The 23,816-nt window shown below is 45.4% G+C and overlaps 1 protein-coding gene across 2 annotated transcripts in view; it reads left to right on the forward strand.

Moving 5' to 3' along the window:
* The first annotated feature begins 19 nt into the window (after positions 1–19).
* Positions 20–23,816, forward strand: part of SLC30A7 (solute carrier family 30 member 7) — a 35,370-nt gene continuing 11,573 nt past the window's right edge. Inside the window, exons 1-8 of one of the 2 annotated variants that reach the window (XM_079760591.1) lie at positions 20–274; positions 477–578; positions 3,647–3,760; positions 7,733–7,820; positions 8,659–8,785; positions 10,320–10,475; positions 12,449–12,499; positions 16,041–16,176. In XM_079760591.1, the coding sequence (XP_079616717.1) occupies positions 195–274; positions 477–578; positions 3,647–3,760; positions 7,733–7,820; positions 8,659–8,785; positions 10,320–10,475; positions 12,449–12,499; positions 16,041–16,176 (854 nt within the window). In that variant the 5' untranslated portion in view covers positions 20–194. The remainder of the gene's footprint in view (positions 275–476; positions 579–3,646; positions 3,761–7,732; positions 7,821–8,658; positions 8,786–10,319; positions 10,476–12,448; positions 12,500–16,040; positions 16,177–23,816) is intronic. The other variant, XM_079760592.1, reaches the window with a different exon arrangement.

Consider the following 23,816-nt stretch of genomic DNA (forward strand, 5'->3'; position numbering starts at 1 on the left):
GGACGCGTTGCGCGGCCCGGGCCGGAAGTCGGCGAGTTCCCGGGCGTGTGTTGGTGTCTGTGTCTCGTATCGGCGCGCGGCCCGGGACGATCGCGGGGGGGATTCCCGTCCGTGGGCGTCACCGCTGTCACCACCATCACCCACGGAGCCACGTCCAGAGCGCGGGAGACCCGGCCCGTCGCCGGGCATTGAAGATGCTGCCCCTGTCCATCAAGGACGATGAATACAAACCACCCAAGTTCAATCTGTTGGGCAAGATCTCGGGCTGGTTTAGGTGCGGGGTGTCCTGTGTGCGGGGAGTGGGGGGACAAGGCCCAGGTCGAAGGGTGGCCCGAGGTGCAGGGAAGAGGGGGCGCTAGGGGCACCCTCACGTGGGGACTGGGAGCGTCTGGAGAGGGCCCCCCCCCCCCCCCCCCGCGTCCGGGGTCCCGGCCCCGCTTGGACTCGCGGGCTCTTCCCCACTTTGTCGTGCCCAGGTCGATCCTGTCGGACAAGACGTCTCGGAACCTGTTTTTCTTCCTGTGCCTGAACCTCTCTTTCGCTTTTGTGGAACTCCTCTACGGCATCTGGAGCAACTGGTAACCGAAGGGGGAAGGGCTGGGGCGGAAGCCGGGGTGGCGGAGACCGGGCTCTGTTTGCTGAATGCCACGTAGCTAGTCCCCGGGAGGGTCAGGTCCTGCCGGTGCCGCCGCCTCTGCTGCCCAGTTGCTTCCTCTTGTCCACACCTGTCTGGCGGGGCTACGTTTCTTAACATCGGGGCCCACCGCGTGCAGCAGTTCTTACGATAAGGGTCCCCGCTTCTCCCCCCCACCCCCCTACTCCCGCCCCCTGCCCCCCACTCTGTCCAACAAGAGTGACAAGTCCCCCCCTCATCTGGGCAGCTGGAGAGAGTCTTTCCACATCCCTTAGCTTCTTTGTCCACTTTCTTGGAATTGGGAGAAACGCGTTTCCTGCCTCCCGGGGGGAGTGTCCATGCCTGTCTGGGGGGGAGTGGCATTTGGATTTCATCCTTAAGATTCGGAGAGGGAATACCTGAGATGTTCCACTTACTTTGTTGTGAGATCTTGGAATGGGGAAGAGGTTTATACAGGGGACATCTGGACAGACATGTGTCAGCTCTTCCATTCACATCTCTCTTTTCATTTTATGCTGAAACTGTCTCAGGAGTTCCCTCTGGTCTTGCCTGCAGCAGGGAATCCCATAGAGTTTCCTAAAAAAGCTTACATCTCATGGTGTTTGGTGTGACTTTTGTTTTTGTTGTTTGTTTTTTAACTGCTTTGGGAAGAGGTATATCCAGTTGAACCCTGGAAGTGAAATACTACTATCTAGTTGTTTGCCGTTGAATAACTTAAGGGTCTTATAAAATTGTTCAACCAACAATAGAATCATCACACTTCCGGGTGTACTGATTTCGTCTTTAAGTCTCATATCCATTTGAGAATCTGATGATAGCCGACACTCAGTCTTTTATATAAGACTTCAGCGTGGTCTTGGGTTCCTCGACGTAGCTCTCGGACCCCCGATTAAGAACCTATGCCATCTACGCTTTGTGTTCTGTTCATTAAATAGACGTAGTCTCTGTTCACGAAGGGCCATTTTCACAGACAGTTGCTGTCCTTGAGCTTTATCACTGTTGAAGTTGAGCAATGACATTAGCTAATATCACCAGTTTTGGTCACCTGTATACTTTTATATGAAAAGTGGACTACTTTTCAGTGCAAACGTGAATGTAGTTTTGTCAGTAATACTCAGCAAATTACGAAGGTTATCGTTGAGTGACCACTTGGATCTTAACTGCATATCGAAACATGGTCACATCTCAATATATGTCATAACCATGTTGAGCCCTCTGGGAATCAGATATACATGACCTGCAATGTTAACCCCCTTCAATTAATTGTACTTGTTAAAAGCACTGTAGAGTTGACCCTTGAACAACACGGGTTTGAACTATGCAGATCCACTTACATACAGATGGTTTTCAACAAATATGTGCAGTACTATAAGTGTATTTTCTCTTATGATTTCCTTAATAATATTGTCTCTTTGCTCCAGCTTACTTTATGGAAATAACCCAGTATATAATACATATAACGTATGTGTTAATTGACTATGTTATTGGTAAGGCTTCCAGTGAATAGTAGGCTATTAGTAGTTAAGCTTTGGGAGTCAAAAGTTATATGCATTTTTCTACTGCACAGGAGGTGGGTGTCCCTAACCTCCCTGTTATTCAAGGGTCAACTGTATTGTCTTGTATTGGAATAATCATCATTTATTATAAATATGCAATATTTATATCCTTTACTCTTCCTAAATTATGCCATATTGTGACATATGTGCTGACTGTATCAAGACTATCTTGGTGTATATATGTAGAGTTTTGCCATAGTTACTTTATATTACAACACATTATATTTTACTGTAGCCTACCATTGCATAAATTGCTATGTGAAATGCCTTGTTCAGTGGATTCATATTCGACTACCTAGACTACCGCTTTCATGGAAAGTTATTTTAGACAGTAATTCTTTTGGTCTGTAGAGATCTATTGAGGAAATTATTAAAACCTTTGATTTCCAAGCTATTGTCGAAAGTCACCAGTACGTAAGGGAAACGTGAGTGGTACGTGACTTGTTCTCCTGTGGCTTGCTCTCCTGACCTAAGGCCCTTCTCCAGATTGTCCAGATATATTCTAGATTTGGAGTCTGGCACTGACCCAGTGCCTGTGATACCTAGCTCAGTTAGCCGGTATTCATCTTCCTGTTCACCATCACATCCACAACCACCTGTTCCCCATTATTAATTTTTATCGGTGGACTGGGAGTACAAATGGGTTCCCATTGAAGCGTTGGCAGATTTAGAAAACGCGTGGGCCTTTTCGTAATCTGGCTTTCTATGTCTTCTTTAGATACCGCAATTTTTAGTTCCCTTTGTTGATGTATCAACAGTTTCTTTATGTGACTGGATTATCTCTGTTTCTGAAGGTCCCACTGGAATTTTAAGTTCCTAGAGTAAATTTCTCCCAGGAACTTGGTCCTTGTAATATCTGTGTTCATTTTCATTCTGTAATAAGTCGTCTCAAGATGTTGTGAACATGAAATGTCAAGAAGTTTTTTCTGTTACGGAAGAAAGATGAATAAAACATACTCACTCTTCACAAATAAAGGTTCTTAGAAGCAGTTGGTCTTGTGGCAACATTCTGGTTCTTGTTCAGAGCCTTCATTTTAAAGTGAAAACTTAATTATAGTTGGTTTATATCTTTGAGGATGAGACTGTCTCCTCAGTGGAAGAACAGATCACCTCTTTATGTATGTTCCCACATTAAGTGCCCATTACCTTTCAACTTGCCACTAGAATGTAAGCGGTATCAAAGGAGGGGTCTTCTATCTAATTCGGGCACCTTATCACATGGTACGCAGGACGCCTGATACATATTTGCTGAGTGAAAGAATGAAGGAATAATGAATGTATGGAATTGATCTACCTGTACTGTTCTTCCCCCCTCTCCTTTTCTTCTTTATCATAGTTCATTGCTGTCTTTCTGGAAGATTCCTTCCTGATGAGCAGAGCTGACTTAGATTTTTAGAGAAGGATGCCTCCTATTTGGTTACTATTCTAATACGCCACCATGTTTGTTCTTTTCCAGCTTAGGGCTGATTTCCGACTCTTTTCACATGTTTTTCGATAGCACTGCCATTTTGGCTGGGTTGGCAGCGTCTGTTATTTCGAAATGGAGAGATAATGATGCTTTCTCTTATGGGTAAGACTTTTTTTAAATCCTTTTTGTTGACGTGTAAGAAACAGAAAAATACACAAAACTCAAGCTCAAAGAATTTTCACTAATCGAACACACTTATGGAACTTGAACCCTTGAATCTCTTTCGTCTCCTCCTGGTTCCTTCCCACAGGCGACCACCGTCCTGACCGCATGGGGTAGTGGCGCCTGGTTCTGAACCCTGTGTCCCTGTCATCTGCAATATTTACATCTTTCGGGGCTTTTTTGCATCTAAGTTTTTTTGCTTAGGGCTAGGGCATCTTGCTTTTACCCCAAATTTGTAGGTGAGATTGTTACCAGGTAAGGGGATTTCTCAACACTTAACCTAGTAGTTTTTTGAAGCAGATGAAAAAGAAAAAGTTTTAGTATATGCAAATGATCATGTGTCTTTATTTTTAGGAGGTTATTTTGCTGTTGATTTATTTAAAGTCATTCTTTCCCAGTATGGTTTTATATTACATATCCTCTTCAGCTCCGCTTTTATGTAAAATCCTTCACCTCTTGCTGAGTTGGGAGAGTGACTCAAATATTTGGAGGGGTTTTCACACTGGAGGGTCAGGCCCCCAAGCCTGGGGCCCTGAGGGGCAGAGCTGGCTTTCCGCCTCTCTGATGGAGGCAGTGGTGTTCCCATTATTTGATGGACTCTGCCTGCATGGGCTTTTTGTTGTTTTTGTTTTTAGCTCATAGCACATTCTGCAGTGTAATTACATCCATGTATGAGGCGGTGAGAACCAGTAGCCTCTTCCTCTCTCCTGCCCGCTTTCTCTGCCCCCTCTGCCTGCTTCCTCCCTCACTCCTTCCTTGTCCTTCCCACCCCCCACCCTCCACAGTCTCCCCTTTCTTCACTGTCCGTCCCATTCTCTCTGGCCTCTCACTCTGTGCATCCTCAGACTCATTCTCTCTCCCATCTTCTGCTCTCCTGTTCCTGCTTTCTTTCTGGTTACTGGGCCTGTGTCCGCTCATTCCTTCTCCCCCTCACATCCCTTTCTTACTCTTCTCTACCGCTCCCTCCTCCCCTTTGCTGTATCTCCCAGCTCTTTTCCTTGCTCCCTCTCCTTCTCCCTCAGTCTCCTCTCCGGTCCCTTTTGCTCCGGCTTTCGCAGTCTGTCCTTCCTTCTTTCACTGATTCCCTTCCCTTGCCGGTGCAGGACCTCCGTAATCTCCCTCCCCTACTCCATCCACCCTCTTCCATCCTCTCCCTCCCCTACTCCATCACCCTCCTCCATCCTCTCCCTCCCCTACTCCATCCACCCTCCTCCATCCTCTCCCTCCCCTACTCCATCCACCCTCCTCCATCCTCTCCCTCCCCTACTCCATCCACCCTCCTCCATCCTCTCCCTCCCCTACTCCATCCGCCCTCCTCCATCCTCTCCCTCCCCTACTCCATCACCCTTCTCCATCCTCTCCCTCCCCTACTCCATCCACCCTCCTCCATCCTCTCCCTCCCCTACTCCATCACCCTTCTCCATCCTCTCCCTCCCCTACTCCATCCACCCTCCTCCATCCTCTCCCTCCCCTACTCCATCACCCTCCTCCATCCTCTCCCTCCCCTACTCCATCACCCTCCTCCATCCTCTCCCTCCCCTACTCCATCCACCCTCCTCCATCCTCTCCCTCCCCTACTCCATCCGCCCTCCTCCATCCTCTCCCTCCCCTACTCCATCACCCTTCTCCATCCTCTCCCTCCCCTACTCCATCACCCTTCTCCATCCTCTCCCTCCCCTACTCCATCCACCCTCCTCCATCCTCTCCCTCCCCTACTCCATCCGCCCTCCTCCATCCTCTCCCTCCCCTACTCCATCCGCCCTCCTCCATCCTCTCCCTCCCCTACTCCATCCACCCTCCTCCATCCTCTCCCTCCCCTACTCCATCCGCCCTCCTCCATCCTCTCCCTCCCCTACTCCATCACCCTCCTCCATCCTCTCCCTCCCCTACTCCATCACCCTTCTCCATCCTCTCCCTCCCCTACTCCATCCGCCCTCCTCCATCCTCTCCCTCCCCTACTCCATCCACCCTCCTCCATCCTCTCCCTCCCCTACTCCATCACCCTCCTCCATCCTCTCCCTCCCCTACTCCATCACCCTCCTCCATCCTCTCCCTCCCCTACTCCATCCACCCTCCTCCATCCTCTCCCTCCCCTACTCCATCCGCCCTCCTCCATCCTCTCCCTCCCCTACTCCATCACCCTCCTCCATCCTCTCCCTCCCCTACTCCATCCACCCTCCTCCATCCTCTCCCTCCCCTACTCCATCACCCTTCTCCATCCTCTCCCTCCCCTACTCCATCCACCCTCCTCCATTCTCTCCTTCCCCTACTCCATCACCCTCCTCCATCCTCTCCCTCCCCTACTCCATCCACCCTCCTCCATCCTCTCCCTCCCCTACTCCATCACCCTCCTCCATCCTCTCCCTCCCCTACTCCATCCACCCTCCTCCATCCTCTCCCTCCCCTACTCCATCCACCCTCCTCCATCCTCTCCCTCCCCTACTCTATCACCCTTCTCCATCCTCTCCCTCCCCTACTCCATCACCCTTCTCCATCCTCTCCCTCCCCTACTCCATCACCCTCCTCCATCCTCTCCCTCCCCTACTCCATCCGCCCTCCTCCATCCTCTCCCTCCCCTACTCCATCCACCCTCCTCCAGCATGCTCTGACTCCTGCTCCCTTACCACCTCCTCCTTCTGCCCAGCTTTGCCTTTGCTCTGGAGCAAGCATGCTCTGCTTGTTGCACATCCTCTGTTCTCTGCAGATGTTTGAGGGCCACTGCTTTGCTCCTCCAGGGATGGAAGGATGAGTAAGATGTAGCACCTGCCTTGGGGAACCTGCGGTCTGATGGGGGAGCGACTCTGTAAAAATAGTAACTGCACAGGTGCTGAAGGATGGAGTCTACGACAGCACTTGCTGATTCGGGGTATAACCAAAGTATTAGGGTTCCTTGTAAAATGATAAAAAGTGAGACAAGAAACACCCATCAGACTATGGTTATAGTACAGAGTAGGAGATCACTATATAGAGCTCCAAAGAGGCTGAATGCTCAGAGAGAACATCTGCCCTGGCGCCATAAAGTCTTAAGTCCATTTTGGGTCATTAAAGAAAGCTAAGAAAGCGGTCTTCTTGATGCTCCTATTATATGGTTTAAGGACCAGAGTGAGTGGCTGCTGTGAGCGCCCTTTGAAAAATGTTTGAACAAGTAAAGCTGCCAAGTTCAAGTTGTTCCTAACGACTTTAAGCCCGAGATGCCTCTTGGAGAAAGAAACCCTTTCCCCGCTGCCTCCCACGGGCAGGAGGCAGGAGGCATCGAAGTCCGCGGGGAGTGGGGCAGAATTTTAAAAACTAGTTCCGCTAGGATGACGTGAAGCTGGAATTGATTCTAAAAACAGGTCAACGTTCGTGCTGCGTTTCTTAATCTTAGAAAAAGTGATAAGAATAGAAATCCCAAGTGGTTTCAGGGATACTTGAGAAATAATTTTATTTTCCTTCAGATCAACGCTCCACTTTCCAAAGATTTGAAAGCTGAGCAGCACAAAGCAGAGGGCCTAAGGCGTTCTTAGGAGAGAAGGGATTAATAAGTCACAAAACCCCCCTTTTCAAGCTCTCTTCTCCCCCTTTTTCTCTTTGGATTCTTCTTTGCCTATTTAGTCCTGCTCTTCCTGCTCCAGCGACAAGTTGAGGTTCACATTTCTGGGGACGGTCTTTCTACACCTCCTTCCTCCAAGGTCTTCTGATTGCTGTGAGGAAATCTATGTATTTTCTGCTATTCAACATAATTCATAATATTTAAATTCATGTTCTTGTTTTTGTAATAAATGTACAATAAAACACACTGCACTATACATACTGGGACTTTGCTGGCCACTTACAACCGTATAAAGTGGTTTAGGGTCATCGAGCATGCGTAACTTTACTGTTTGATCTGTAAGAAATAACAATAATTCGGTTGTTTACTTTGCTCTCCAGGTATGTCAGAGCGGAAGTGCTGGCCGGCTTTGTCAATGGGCTGTTTTTGATCTTCACTGCCTTTTTTATTTTCTCAGAAGGAGTTGAGGTATAGTAGATAATGATTAGAGTTGGTAAATTATATATGCAAGGAAGATGTTTATTCACTAAACATTCATGTAATAGAGCTGTTTTTCACACAATTATTAAGTGTTGAGGAACGGCCTCGGGTTATAGGAGGAGCTTACAAAACAGTTGAGAAAAATTAAGTAGATGTGCAACTACTTGAAATGGAAAGCAAATAATGGTGCTTTGCAGGTGTGAACGGAGTGTTGACACTGGAAAGTAAAGGCCTGCTGGGAGAGTTCTTAAGAGAACCTGAGTTCTGGGCGGGAAGGGGGCGCTTCGTATTTGGTACCTGGAAACAGGAAGATTTAAAGGGGAGTGACCTTGAAATGAACGGCAACACTCTGAAATGCCACGGAAGGATGGGCTTCAGACCAAATGGTCATGCTTTCAAATATTTGTTTTTAAAAACAGCGATTGTTGCCTTTCCTACAGTGTGGTGCAGTGGTCGGCAAACTCATTAGTCAACAGAGCCAAATATCAACAGCACGATTGAAATTTCTTTTGAGAGCCACTTTTTTTAAACTTAAACTTCTTCTAACGCCGCTTCTTCAAAATAGACTCGCCCAGGCCGTGGTATTCTGTGGAAGAGCCACACTCAAGGGCCCAAAGAGCCGCATGTGGCTCGAGAGCCGCAGTTTGCCGACCACGGGTGTGGTGAATACTGGTTTTATTCCGCTATACGGCGTTGGCAGATATTTCTGGAGTGGTTTTTCACTCTGAAAAGACGTGAACGTTTTTAAAGCGGCTTTTTGTCCCCCCCCCCCCACCCCCGCGGGCCCTCGGGAAGTCACCCCATGAACCTTGCCTGTGTTTTCCAGAGAGCGCTGGCGCCGCCCGACGTGCACCACGAGCGCCTGCTGCTGGTCTCCGTCCTGGGCTTCGTGGTGAACCTGGTGGGCATATTTGTGTTCCAGCACGGAGGCCACGGGCACTCGCACGGCTCTGGTACGACGGCCGAGCCCTTTGTTCCTTCACCTCCTGGTGTCTGTCACAGTCCCTCACTCTGAAAACTGATCGTTCTCGAAGTTAAACTTGGACTAAGTAACGTTAATAGGCATGACTCCTGTTAATGTCTTCCCGAACCACCCCTCCCACTTCCCCACGCCCCTCACCGGACAGTAGCACCTTCTCCGGTACACGTGCTCCCATTTTGGTGTGGATCCTTCCAGACCTGTGTCGCTCATCTGGTGATGATGACACCATTTACATAACACAGACAAACAAACATCAAAACCACAAAACAAACCTGGTTACTAGAAAATTATAGTGCATGTGGGTGTGAAACTTACTATCATCTGTCTTGCTTATTTGTTTTTTTTATCAGCTTGTCAAGTTTTATGAAAAATCTTGTTGGAATTTTGACCAGAAATTCACTGTCTGTGTTTGTGAAAAATGGACATAACTCAGATTAAATTTCATGTTCATATGAAATTCCATGTCCTTTATTACCTTGTCTTAGGCATTTTAACATAAATATTTTTCATTTGGCCCATTTTCAGGTAGCTGAAAGTTTTTCGCCCTGTTAAGAATGATAACTCTCATTCCTGCTTGTCTCCTGGCATAGTCAGGACCTCTCGCACAGTGTTGATGAGAAACACTTCTCGCTCATATCCTTGCGTCAACCTGCACAGTCACCTGGGCAGCTTTTTAAAAACGCTGATGCCAGGTTTCATCCCAGAAGGTTTGCGTCAGAAGCTCGGGCGGAACGCTGACCCCGCGCCCTCAGCGGCCTGAGCAGCGGGCAGGGCGAGGAGCACTGCTGAGTGAGGGCACTCACAGAGCTGCCCCCGGGGCTGATGGCTCGGCCTCGTTTCTGGTCAAACTGCTTTACCAGCGAGGATATTCCTGCGTCTATTGCATGATAATGTTTTTCCCTCCTTCAGTTAATTTAAAATGAGTAACTGCATGAGTAGATTTTCTTATGAGGACCCATCCTTAAATTTTGGAGTTAAATGTATCCATTTAAGACTACGTTTAGGTCTGATCCATTTTGAGTCCATTTTTGTGTGTGGTGTGAGGTATGGGTCCAGTATTTTCTTACAGGTAGATAACTAATTGTCTCAGCGCCATCTGCTAAAAAGATGATTTTCCCCACTGAATTGTCTTGTCATCCTTGCTAACAATCAGTTGACCGTAAATGTGAGAGTTTGTTTCTGGACTTCCTGAAGTAGGGTTTAAAATTGCAATATGCGATTTTTCTGCCTTATCCTTTTTTTTAAAGGGTTGTTTTGGCTTTTCTGGATCCCTTGTTGAATTTCCATATAAATTTTAGGATCTGTTTGTCAATCTCTGCTTTTATTTCCTTCCTGTACTGTGTGGTAGGAACTCAGTATTATTTTAATGAATCAGTAACACTTTACAAGAACATGTTTGTGAACTTGAGTCTGGTTTGAGACCTCGTTCTTTTGCTGACATCAGTGTTATTGTAGCCACTAGCTAACGTATTTTCACATGCCTTTTGCTCTAACGCTGTTCGTAGGCCATGGACACAGCCATTCCCTCTTTAACGGTGCCCTGGACCAGGCCCTCGGCCACGGAGACCACTGCCACAGTCCGGAACGGAAACACGGCGCCGCGCACGGCCACGACCACGCGCACAGCCACGACCACGGACACGGACACTCCCACTCCCACGGTGAGTGCAGCCTGAGGCCGCCCTCCCCCAGAACTGCGCCGAGGCCTCTTCCTGGAGAAAGGGTCTGTTAAGTATCGCAGCCAGCTCCCTTCCCAGCGAGCCAGCCTGGTGCCCACGCCGGTTCTTTTTTAGCGTGTGGTGCGACTGGCGTGGTATCCGGCAGTGGATATGGCTTTTTTTCAGTGAGTATATCATGATAAAAATCACTATTTTAAATGAGTGTCCGTGAATGAGGAACAATTGCATTTCAGCAAATGAAAAGCATGATTTTTAAAAAACTTCTTACTGATTTTAGAGAGAGAAGAAGGGAGAGGGATAGAGAGAGAGAAACATTGATGAGAGAGAGACATCGATAGACTGCCTCCTGCATGCCCCCTATGAGGATTGAGCCCACAACTCAGGCATGTGCCCTGACTGGGAATTGAACTGTGACCTCCTGGTTTATACGTTGATGCTTAACCACTGAGCCACCTCAGCCAGACAAAAGCATGATTTTTTTAAAGTATGATGAGGCCTTTTGTACTGTATACTGTATAGGCTTATAAAAATACAATCGGAGTTTTCAATTCTTCACATTTTCGTTGTAATTTTGATAGATATTTACCTCAATGTGCCTAAGGAATCTTTGTATGCTGACTTACATTGCATTGGGTACTAAGTTATAAGGTATTTAGCAATTTAATATTTTATTTAAAAATTCTATTTGAAATAGTTTATTCATGAAAATTTTGAGTATAGACTAATAGCTGCTTAATTGGCACAATTCGATTAATCTTTAAATAAATTATATGCTTAAATATTTTGTGTACTTGCCATATTGGCAGAATTCTGAAGCTTTAGATTTGAAAATATGAAAGGGGCCTTGGAGACTGAGTTTGTAACTGTTACACGGTATGCTCTAAAACCTTGCTTTTCTAAGTTTGGAGCTCACGTGCATCCCAAAATAATTTTGAAAAACTGTGTATCCTTCATCGTTGGGATGATTTCTTTAAAAACTCCCCGTGACATCAGGTCCTGAGGAGATCATAGCAGCTGGTGACTAGGAATGCCAGGCTTTCGAGACAAGGAATCCGACTCCAAAATCTGCTCTTGACTATTACGGTGCCTTCCGCACTGAGGGGCCTTCTGGGGGCACAGTAGCAATGCCGCCTGCATTCCATTTTGCCCTGAACAGACAGCACGGTCCCGCTGGGAAGTGCTGGGAGCTTCCTATTTACTGGGATCCTGCACGTGAGTCAAGCCAGCGGCTTATTGTTTTACCTGCTCGCATCTCAGCGATATAAACAGTCAAGGCTCAGATCTTGTGTTGGGTGGACAGGGTAGGCGCTCTGTCCCTCCTGGCAATTCCAGGATCCAGGCTCTTTCCTCCGTGGGATTCTTAACCCTGAGAATGAGGGAGAAGGTCAGGTGGGACATGCTTACGAGCCCGGACGTGCTTTCCATCTATTTCTTTGTTCACTACCGAGTGACACACACCTAACTCAAGGCCGCCGGAAGTGTGGTTAGTGGTTGGCCAGCGCGGAAGGAGAAAGGGGTTTGGTAAGCAGCCAGCCATGCTCTGCACCCAGAGGACTCTGAGAGTGTGAAGAGGCGGGGGTTACGTTGTCTCCTGTAGCTCTGATGTCAGAGCAGCAGGGACACCTCTCCAGATGCTGTCAGAAATGAGTGTCTACCTGGGCCGACAGCCTGTAGACACATCTGGTGCCCGGATGAGGCGCTGGGCTTGGAGAACAGACACACTGTTGACTGTCCGCAGGATTGGCAGGTGGCTACCTATTTTGCCCCCACACAGCAAAATGACAGTGTTTTTCTCTGTTACTATATTAAGTTTTAAACGTGATTTTGTAGGTCTGACGTGGCTGTGTAGTCATGCATCCTTCGCGATGCCTTTGAATGAAAGGTGCTCTGAACCGCACACATTGCGTCAGGAACTGAAGACATGTTCTGAAATAATCTCACTTGCCTCTCTGCAGATGGCCCCTCCTTCAAGCAGACAGCAGGCCCCAGCAGACAGATCTTACAAGGTACGGCAAAGTCCCTTTCTGTTCTACGAAGCTGGCTTCATAGTTTTCCTTTAAGGAAAATACGTAACATAGTATTTGTGTTTAAAATGTTAGCCCCTTCCTAATGAATTTTCTCATATGTCAGTTTATGGATAACTAACACTTATTAGCCTATGACAGGTTTTAGCATCAATTTTGTTCCTATTTTTCAACTTTATAATGTAAGTGCTAAAAGACATTCTTTTAAGTTAATTGTCAGTGGCTGTTTTCTCAGATGTAATAAGAAGAATAAAATATTCAGAAATGATACTGCAAAAGTATAAATGCTACCCATCCCAATGACTATAGTAACAACATAGTAGTATATTTACCTTTGCAGGATTATTAAATAATTTTTCCAAGAATAATATTCCATATGTATTTATGTTGTGGAAAATTTAGTGCTACAAATGCAATGCATCCAAACCCAAAGATGTTCAATGGCCACAGTGAACCCCAATGTAAACTGTGGCCTTTGGCTGACAGTGATGTGTGGACATTGTTTCATCAGTTGTAACAAATGTACACCCTGGTGGGGAATGTTGACAATGAGGAGGCTGTGCATGTGTGGGGGCAGAGGGTGTAAAAATCTCTATCCTTAATTTTGCTGTGAGCCTAAAACTGCTCTCAAAAATAAAGTCTGTTATATTTTTTTAAAATGTAATGCAAAGTGAGACCTCAGTTATATCCACAGGCATCAAAAATGATACCTAAACAGGAGCTTACCTATCGTGGCAAACAGTGTATTCTCAAATTTTACAAGCCAGAGAAAATCAGTCTTGTCTGTGAACTATGGTAGTTCCTGTGTTGGGATGGGAACCAATCTGTGGTCGGAATTTCCATTTAGACTTCATTGTTCCAGTTTTCTAAGTCCCAGCCGCCCATCTTTCTGCCTTTATGAACTTGACTTCAGCCTGACCTTCTCAGTAGCTTGTGATCCAGTCCCCGCCACACCTGCTTATCTCCACTGCTTCCGAGGCAGCTCTCGCTTTTGACATTTCAGTGTAAATTTGCTCCTCTACACTGAGGAGGTTATCTCAGGCCCTTAACCGTGTCTTCCAGCCCCTGGTTTCCCATTTGCAAAACGTACAGAATTGTCTATTTGCTGAAATAGCTTGTAATGATGCATAAGGAGTGTGTCTATATCCAATGCTACCAATGAGCCTTGATAATGAGAGTTCATTTTTAGTTGAGAAATCATCACAATGTGAGGGGAGGTTAGATTTGCCTTCCTAATTGTCTTTTATACAGCTGTGGTGAACATTAGTTTATATTTCCTAAGTGCCCAGCAGTTTATGGGGCTGCGGCAGCCCAGCAGATGGCTGAAGGGCAGGGATGACTGCCGGCTACTAAACCTTTTCCGCCAGATGCTCACACACAGAGAACTGAGGAGCGAACCTGTCAGCCTCTTGCCGCATTTCCAAAGGAAAAGAAAAAACAGGCGATTCTTTTCTTTTTCCTCCTGATGTTTAGAGCTGTGTTCAATTCTGATCCCAAAACACCGATTACAAAATATAAAGACTTAAAAATCACACGTATCACTTAAGAGTTTTGAAGCTTAGGGCCCCTCAATCCACTTTGCTGTGTATCTTTCTCCAGTTTAATTTTAAAGCTTTAAGGTGATCCCAACACTTATTATTCTTTGCTATTGAAATACCCTAGGGCCGTGGTCGGCAAACCGTGGCTTGCGAGCCACATGCGGCTCTTTGGCCCCTTGAGTGTGGCTCTTCCACAAAATACCACGGCCTGGGCGAGTCTATTTTGAAGAAGTGGCGTTAGGAGAAGTTGAAGTTTAAAAAATTTGGCTCTCAAAAGAAATTTCAATCGTTGTACTGTTGATATTTGGCTCTGTTGACTAATGAGTTTGCCGACCACTGGTCTAGGGAAATGAAATATATTTTCCCATAACATATTTTTGTGATAGAAAAAAGCCATTTTTCCCCTTAAAGAATTGTTACGAAGGTCAAAAAAAAAAAAAAAAAGAGCCATTGTGTTTTTTTTAAGAATTGTTATAAAGGTCAGTACCCTATATCAGCGATTTTCAAGCAGTGTGCTGCAAGAATTTTTAAAACATGCAATTCCTCACTATTTCTTTAAGTGGTCGAATAAAAAAATGACAATAGCCAAAATAGCTCTGTTTTGAACCATAAATATACAGGTCATATACTAGAGTTGCATCTTATTAGTTATATTGCATAATTGCATATTAAGGTTGTATCTGATAGGTTAATTCTTGGTACCAGAAATCCTAATATACAAGTATAGGTGCCTGATTTTTTAAAAAGTCACTTTGGAGCAAAAAAGGGTAGGTAGTTATTATCATTTTTGTGTGTGAATTATTCAAAATTATATCTATTTTATGTCAGATTGGCAAAAATATATAGATTTTGGTGTGCCACAGAATTTTAGTAATTGGTTTATGTGTGCCATGAGATGAAAAAGGTTGAAAATTGTTACTCACAATGAAAAAGTAATAGGTACTGAGGGATGAATTACATATTTCACACCTAAAAAATTGTCAGTGAATAAAAAACAAGAAAAACAAGTATTTCTAAAATAGACCATGCTTTTTACACATTAGATATTTCTTTTCAGCTAAAGTAGTTGATGATGTTGAAGAATGTTCTATTTTTAGCTACACTGGTTGAAGTTGTATAGGGCAGCGATTTTCAACCTTTCTCATCTCATGGCACACATAAACCAATTATTAAAATTATGTGGCACACTAAAAAATGTACTTTAAGAGACATTTAAGAAACGGTGTTTTGCCATACATTTTATCTATTAAAGATCTAAATGTTGAATAATCTGTCTAATTAAATATTTTTGAAAAACAACGTATATTAAACTTGCTTCTTGACATTTTAAAATGGTTTTTCCATCAAGTGTCAATTTTTAAATGTTAATATTATATATAGGTTCTAAGACAGAATCCTACCAATTTAATATTTAATTATTAAAAGTTCAAATATATTTACATCCAATGTAAAATATTTAAATTTCTACTTTCATATCAAGTTTGAGTTTAGTATGTTACTTGAGGTAACAAAGTCTTCAGGATAATAAGTTTGTCAGGTTTAATAGTTATGGTCCATAGGTAATTCCTCTGAAATGGTAATTTTAGTGACCAGCAGGGGGCTCTCTGTGTCCATGATCCGTACGTGTAGTGATGTTTTCTTGACAGATTCTTTCTGCCAATGACATTTTCTTCTAACAAGTTGTTCACTTCTGGGCTCTTTTAACCAGAGATGAATGTGCACAAACGATTTTTAAAATCCATGCATTGCTCTACTTCCTCATTTATGTTACTCTGCATCAGGGATATTGAGCCTTGCTGATTTGAAACAGGAAGGAGTATTTCAATTCCCAAGGTACTATTACTTCATTACTAACCAGTTAATCTACATCCTTGCCATTTTCCAAATTAGTATGTAGTACTTAATATGGGAAATAAGATGATTTCAAGAAATGTTTGCATTTGCAGTTGCTCAGCTGTGTTTTGATCCTGATGGTCTGTTTGTAGGTGTGTTTCTGCACATTCTCGCAGACACGCTGGGGAGCATCGGGGTGATCGCGTCCGCCATCCTGATGCAGAACTTTGGTCTGATGATAGCAGACCCGATCTGTTCCATCCTCATAGCCATGCTCATCGTCGTGAGGTAGGTGCCGCTGTGTTGCTTTAGAAGAATTACGTTGACAAAGAAACTGGGCAAAGTGTAGAAAAGGATAAGGAAAAAAGCACCTCTCATTCCACCAGCCAGGAGAACTGTGTGGGTAACTTGGTGGGTATTCCTTCAGCTTTTTTCTTTACTTCCAGGCCTCTGTTTTGTGGGTTTTTTGTTTGTATGATGTGTAAAATTATATTCTGAGTAAGAAAACTTTTTTTTAGCTTTTTCTGATTATAAACTTATAGTCAATATAGGAAACTTGGAAAGGGATGAGAAGTTTAAAGAAAAATCCATCAGGAGGACAACACCTGGAGGTGACATTTCCACTGTTAACAGTATTTCTTTAGTCATTTTTAGTTTTGTTTTTTTTTAAACATTGAATCTCTGCTCTCTGTGCTGATTGTTCAACTTGGTCAGCGTTAGCGTATACCCAGCTTCCAGGTGAGAGATAGTGCAGCTGTTATTTTAAGTCCATAAGGTTTCGGGATGATTAGTTAGCTAGCAAGGTCTTAATTCAATTACAATAAATGGTAACAAGGTACAGAGCAACACATAAGGATGATTCATTATTATTATTTTTAATATGTTTATTTTTAGAGAGGGAGGAGGGGAGAGGATAGATAGAAATATCAGTGATGAGAGAGAATCATTGGTTGGCTGCCTCCTGCACGCCCCCTACTGGGGATCAAGCCCACAACCTGGGCATGTGCCCTGACTAGGAATTGAACCGGCAACCTTTTGGTGCATGGGATGATGCTCAACCAACTGAGCCACTCCAGCCAGGCAAGAATGAATCATTGTTGTAAAGCATATATTTCTCTTTCCATAAATGAGGGGGGAAATATATATAGCATGTGTATAGTATTGTAGTGTTTGTGTGTGTATATATGTGTGTATATATTCAGCCCTGAATGCTTGCTATGTGGGTCTCTCCAGGTGTAATTATAAAATTACTAGAGGCCCGGTGCATGAAAATTCATGCACTGGAGAGGGAGTCCCTCAGCCTGGCCTGCCCCCTCTCACAATCTGGGAGCCCTCAGGGCGGGAGGCGACCTGGCAATCAGGGGAAGGCGATACCTCATCACACCTCTGCTGCTGCCACTGCCGGCAGCGCAAGGCTTGGCCGGCCCTGGTTACCTGAGCTTCGGGCGGCCCTGTGCGGCTGGGCAGCCGCCATCTGAGGCTTGCCTGCACCTCAGGTCAGCCCTGGGCAGCTGGGGGGCTGAGGGGACTCAGGGACTACGGAGGCAGGGCTGAGGGGACTGGGCACTGCCATCTTGTGGCTGTGGGCGCCACCATCTTTGAGGGCATGGCAGTCAATTAGCATATTTCCTCCTTATTGGCTGTGGGTGCCGCCATCTTTGAGGGCAGTACAGTCAATTAGCATATTCCCTCCTTATTGGCTGTGGGTGTCACCATCTTTGCGATGGTGTGAGGGTCAATTAGCATATTCCCTCTTTATTAGCTAGGATGCTCTTCCCTAATGTCTTCAAGGCAAACCAACATTTCTGACTTGACCTTAAAAAACATCATTTTTTAAAATGGAGGGCAATTAAAAACCTTTAGCTTCAAAGTGCAAAATAAAGACATTCCAATTATCTACTTTTCTGTTAAGAAAGCAAACTTAATTTACGTAAATGTTCACATGATAATGAAATATGTGCAAGATCACTCTGAGATGTTTTTCAAATTGGTCTAAAGACTTTGCCTGATTAGCCAAAGCCGATTTTAGGAAATAAATGAAAACTCTTACAGACACAACAAAATAGACTATAAAGGAGTCAGTTTCCCATACCCTTAATTTTTATATATATTTGCAATTCATCAAGAGCAAAAGAAATAATAGGACTTTATACATTCTCTGCATTTAAATGTTCCTCACTGGAGAGCCTGCCATGGAAATGGATGTCTCCCTTCCAGGCTGCCTGCCCAATGTTCCATTTTCACTTGCGCAGCGAAAGTGATTGCTTAGAAAAAGACAGTTTTTCTCTCACCATTTCCTAGCGCGGTCAAATGGTGATAGATATTTCTGGGTAAAACTGGGTGGTGCTGTGATGAGTTTTGTTTCCCAGGAAAAGCAGCAGATTGAGGATGACAATGAGAGTGCAGCTTTCATCTTCTGAAAATGTACGCCTCTCACAAGAGGCTTCAGAATGGCTTGCTCCTTTTCCCATTAGCCGCTGAATTGGAATGGAGAGTAGGTTCGTGACTTAGATGCAGACCTTTGAACAGTCAGCAGTAACTGAATTTCTCTTTAAAGCGTTGCCCTCTGCCCAGATCTGTGGCTTGATTTCTGAGTTATTTAAATAAAAGGGGTACCTATGCATGATGGCAAAAAACACACAAACAGGATGCAGAAATGAGCGGGTACTGGGTGGTGTTTCCAAAGCCTTGCTGAAATGTTTTAAATTAGTTTTCTGCAGCTCACCAGGCACCATCTCACGCTGCTTTGTGCATCTTAACCATAGTCATTTGTTAGTACAAAGAAAAGGTGCAAAACTTTCCAATCTTTTACTTCTTGTCACATTGAAGACACAAATGGCTCAACTTTTAGAGGCCAACTAGGGCGATAGGCTTTAGAAATGACAGATAATGTCATAAGAGAGGTACGGAATGGAAAGAACGTGTACTAGTGAAACCAAATTATGAATTTGAAATTCTAAATCATAGGTGATCATCCATGTTCATGAAGATAAGATTTGAATCAGATACTGATTTTGATAAACCTTGTTGATTCTGTGGTCAAATTGGTAATTATTCGTAGCCGATATTAAGTAAATGTAAGAATTTTTTTTTAAAAAATGTAAAAAGCTACCATATCATTTATGAGAAATTATGGAGATACACTTTTTTAAAAAATGGTTTTGGGTGGTGTCTAAAAGCTTCCTTTGTGGTTTGCCTTTCAAGTGGTTATCATTTGAGAACTGTACTTTTTGGAACTAAGATAAAGAAAGCGTTTCTCAGGATTTTAACTTGGTGCTTGTATTTATATATGTATCCACAGTGGGAACATTTTTGCCTAGTAATTGTATTTTTTAATCGTATATAAAACCACGAGAGAACATTTGTAAATACTGATTAGTCTAACACCCTTCCTCAAACATCCTCTGGGAATGCCCTAATTCAGCAGTCGCCAACCTTTCAGACCTCACCGACCACCCGTGGTCCACAGACCCCCGGTTGGCGACTGCTGCCCTAATACGTTACAGCATCCATGTGTATGTAATTGTTAGCTTCTCACCTGCACATCTAGAAAGTACTGATCATGCATTGTCCTTGGGGGAACTGAGAAATGTCACTCACGTCATTCCTTGTGTTCGATGGTTCAGATGAAGCACCCTAGGGAAGCAAGGCTGGCACGTGGGGTATTCTTCCCGATGGACTACATGTCAGGTCACAAAAGAAGACCTAACAGTGACTCCAGCATCTTCCTAAGGTCACTTAAGGTTCCTGGCAAGCAGTCCTGCAAACATTAGAAAGCACAGAGCCCATGCGATAGTGTGTTAGTGATCATTAGCCAATAACACTAGAGATGCCCAAACTGGCAGGTGCAAAGGCACCAACCTTACATTAGACTTTGCAGTACCGCAGACAGACACCAGGTGGAACCCTAGGACGGATTTCCTGCAGCTGCAGAAGGCCTAGTATTGCAGACAAGAACTCCTGAGTAGAAGCCAGCAACCTTTCCAATAGGAGACACCATGCACCTGCCTGACAGGACACATGCCCAGACCAGACTCGAGAGGTCTTCAGGCTTTCCCGCCAGGCTGCTTATGAAGCCAGACCACAAAGTCTAGAGCAGGGGTCCCCAAACTTTTTAAACAGGGGGCCAGTTCACTGTCCCTCAGACCGTGGGAGGGCCGGACTATAGTTTAAAAAAAACTATGAACAAATTCCTATGCGCACTGCACATATCTTATTTTGAAGTAAAAAAACAAAACGGCAAAAACCCGCATGTGGCCCGCGGGCCGTAGTTTGAGGACGCCTGGTCTAGAGTCGTGGCTGATTCTTCAGATACTGAAACCCAAACAAAAAAAATAAGAGATACGAAGAAACGACCAACTATGCCACATTTAAAGGAAACGACTCAATCTCCAGAAACCAAGCCTACAAAAGGGAGACATATCCATAGCCGGATACAGAATTCAAAATTACCATCCTAAGGGTGCCCAGTTGATTGGAAGATAGCAGACATGAAACAAAAGCAGAAAAACAGTACATGAACCAAATGAGAATATCAGCCAGGGGAGAGGATCTATTGCGGAGAGAGAGCCCAGCAGACATTCTGGAACTGAAGGATGATAATAACTGGATGAAGATTTCCCCAGAGGGACGCAACAGCAGATTTGACCAGGCAGAGGAAGAGTCAGTGAACTCAGATATAGAACTTAAAAAATGACTGAGGCAGAGGAGGAAACCAGTCAATCATGCAAGGAAAGAGAAGACTTGAACAGCACTGAGGCCCATTGGCCTAAAAGCCAGATACAGACCACTCCACCCAACAGCAGCAGAACACACGTTCTTCTCATACCCACGTGCGTGTCCTCCCCGATAGACTACATGTCAGGTCACAAAAGAAGACCTAACGGTGATTCCAACATTTCCTTACGGTCACTTAAGGCCGTCGTGAGGATCAAATTAGAAAAAATGTATGAAAGCACTTTAGAAATTATTAAGTGTCGTCTAAACAAAGACGCTGCTAGTTGTTTATAAGTTGGCATTATTTACGGATGCTTTTGGTTTAAAGATCAGATGCATGACATGTTACAACTGAGTTCCAGAAGTTTAAGGAAAAGGCGACCTTTTCGTGGCTGTGGCTCCAAGTTCAGGGGTATTTCAGGGCGTCTCCTTCCATTGCTGAGTACAGTAGGTACTCTCGAGATGCACTGGTAAGCCAGTGGTTTGGAAACTTAGTATAATTGTAAGGGAAGCCACTGGCCTTGTGGTTTGGGGTTATCTGTTCTATGTTAGGCTTAGGAAATTCTGGGTTAATAGTAATTGTCTATCACCACGGAATACTTGTGTTTATGCAAAAGTGACAGCATACTCAGCCCGCCACAGGACCACACGTCTAGTGGAGAGTACATTACAGTTTGGGGTCAGGTTGTGTTTTTTTTTGGTTTTTTTTTTTTTTGGCTTTTTTGTCCACTGAACATTTTGGAGTATGTGACATACACCAGGCCTTCACATGTATGCGTTCTTAGAAGCACAGCTATCTTTCTGTGTGTGTGTCTATTAGGAGCACCACTGATAATGTGCAGGAGGGCGTGGCTCAGAAGCCAAATAAAAAAGCTGAGGTAGTAATTATGTTTCAGTCGTTACTATTGGGTATTTATTCTAGGTCTAAGCAGTTTCAGTTCTTATTGTTACACACGATCATCACTAGGCCCGTGTTCTTCAGAGGGTTCCTGCCCGAGACCCTCCTCTTGGAAGGGGGAGGCTCTCCCACAAAAGCCGCTTTTGAAGTAAGATCTGAGTATCTTTTCATTCGCGAAATTACTGGCCATAGAGAATAACGACTAACGCGCTTATTTAGTCTGCGAGGATTTCCGCTTTCACATTTAAATGTACATTTAAGATCGTATGAGTATAAATTTGATTTGCCTTCAGCTTTTGAAGAATAAAGTCATTACCCTGTTTTACTGGTAAACTCAGAGCAAGTGATTCATTCCTTTCTGTGTAGGCTAGGAAGGCGGCGTTGCATTGTTAAAGCTGGAATCGAGCTAGTCGACCAGAAGCGAGCCTCTAATTGTTTCCAAATGCTTGCTTTTGGGGTTTGGAGGCAGCTCTGAGTCTGAGCTCAGTCAGGAATTTGCTACGCTTGTCTTTTTCCCCATATCTATCCTTTCATTATGGCTAGATACACTCATGCTCGTCTACTTTACCAGTCCCCTTTACAATAGTTAATCGGAAAAACATGGACCCAAACTCCTGAGCTAAACACAATTTTAAAAAACAGAGCTAGAGTTTCTACAGGTTTCTTTTACATATTTATGGCCTTTGAAATTATTACAGAAATTGACCTCGGTTCCGAATGGCATTTCACCATGTGATTTAGCAAGCACCCTTTTCTCCCCACCGCGGCTTCGCGACCCAGTTACAGCTCCTGCAGCTGGAATTCTTACGTGACCTTAACATTCTCGTTGGAGAAGGCGAGCGGTGCATCCATGCGCTTTGGCGACCTGCTCGCTGCTGTTGAATGTAAGCATTTCATTAAAATTCTGTCTAAACCGGCCACCGTCCCAGATGTCCTAGGGCAGTGGTCGGCAAACTCATTAGTCAGCAGAGCCAAATATCAACAGTACAACGATTGAAATTTCTTTGAGAACCAAATTTTTTAAACTTAAACTTCTTCTAACGCCACTTCTTCAAAATAGACTCACCCAGGCCGTGGTATTTTGTGGAAGAGCCACACTCAAGGGGCCAAAGAGCCACATGTGGCTCGTGAGCCACAGTTTGCCTACCACGGTCCTAGGGCAGCAAAATCACAGCACCTCGAGGGACCCTTACTAAAAGGACACGCTCCGTGTTATCCTTACATCGTGACGGTCGTGGTCTCCACTGGAGTGCACTGCCCACCGACATCTCAGGCATCAGCAGATCCTTGGGGTACAGATGGAGAACCAGCTATCAAAGTAGCTGGATTTAAGCGGGATAGGGAACCCCCCGCTTACTTCTCCTCACGGTGATTCTCGGGGAGCTGCTTGGTGCGCCATTCTCTGAGGATAGTGCGGAGCGTGGGAAGACATGGATTGCCGTTAGGGTGTGAGAGCAGCCGCCAGGAGCCTTTTCCTGGGAACAAGGATGGAGAGGGGGACATACGGCGTCGCATGGTTGACTGTAGTCTCTGCATGCTTTTCTTCGCCTTTTTCTGAACCAGGCGGGGGGGGGGTCCTCGCCTGTGTAGGGACAGCACAGCGGACGAAGCAGGCCCCTCGCTCGGGTTAGAGGACGGAGGGGCTGCCGGAACCCTTACCCCCGCTTCCAGCTGCCCATTTGCTCCAGCCTGTCCGTAGGAGCAGAGAGGACATTCCCCACAGTTTGGAGGACCGTTTGGGGTCAGGGAAGATGCCCTAAAAGGGGTGACACTGAGGTTTTAAAGAAGGAACAGAAATCAGGTTAGAGGGCCGTTTAGGGACACTCTAGGCAGAGGTTACGGCTGAGCCAAAGCTGAAAGGAAGGAACAGCGGAGGGTGAAGGACAAGCATGTTTCCGGTCAGCGCTCACAATGTGAAGCGGGTTGACAGGAGGTGAGGCTAGCGGGCCAGAGCCAGACACATGCCACGTGGAGGAGTGGCGGTTCCCGCGGCAGCCGGAGCTCGGACAGGTTTCCACTGGGCAGGGAGAGGCTCAGGCACTGGCTTCGGGTGGAGTGGTCTGGCAGCGTTCTCAAGTGCGGGATCGGTTACCCAGGGGTGCACAGCACCACACAACGCCCAGGCGCTGAAGTAGCACATGTTCTCTCCGGTTGACCTTGGTTCAGGAGCCCGGGCGTGCTCGCGGGCTCTCGGGCGCAGGGTGTCTCCCAAAGCCGGGACCAAGGAGTCAGCCAGGGCCTCCTGGGGAGACCCACTCCAGGTCACTCCGTGGCAGCTGGCAGCACCGAGTGGGGCTGGGCCTCTGGACTGAGG

The sequence above is a fragment of the Cnephaeus nilssonii genome (genome assembly GCF_951640355.1).
Source record: "Cnephaeus nilssonii genome assembly, chromosome: 21".
NCBI lineage: Eukaryota > Metazoa > Chordata > Mammalia > Chiroptera > Vespertilionidae > Cnephaeus > Cnephaeus nilssonii.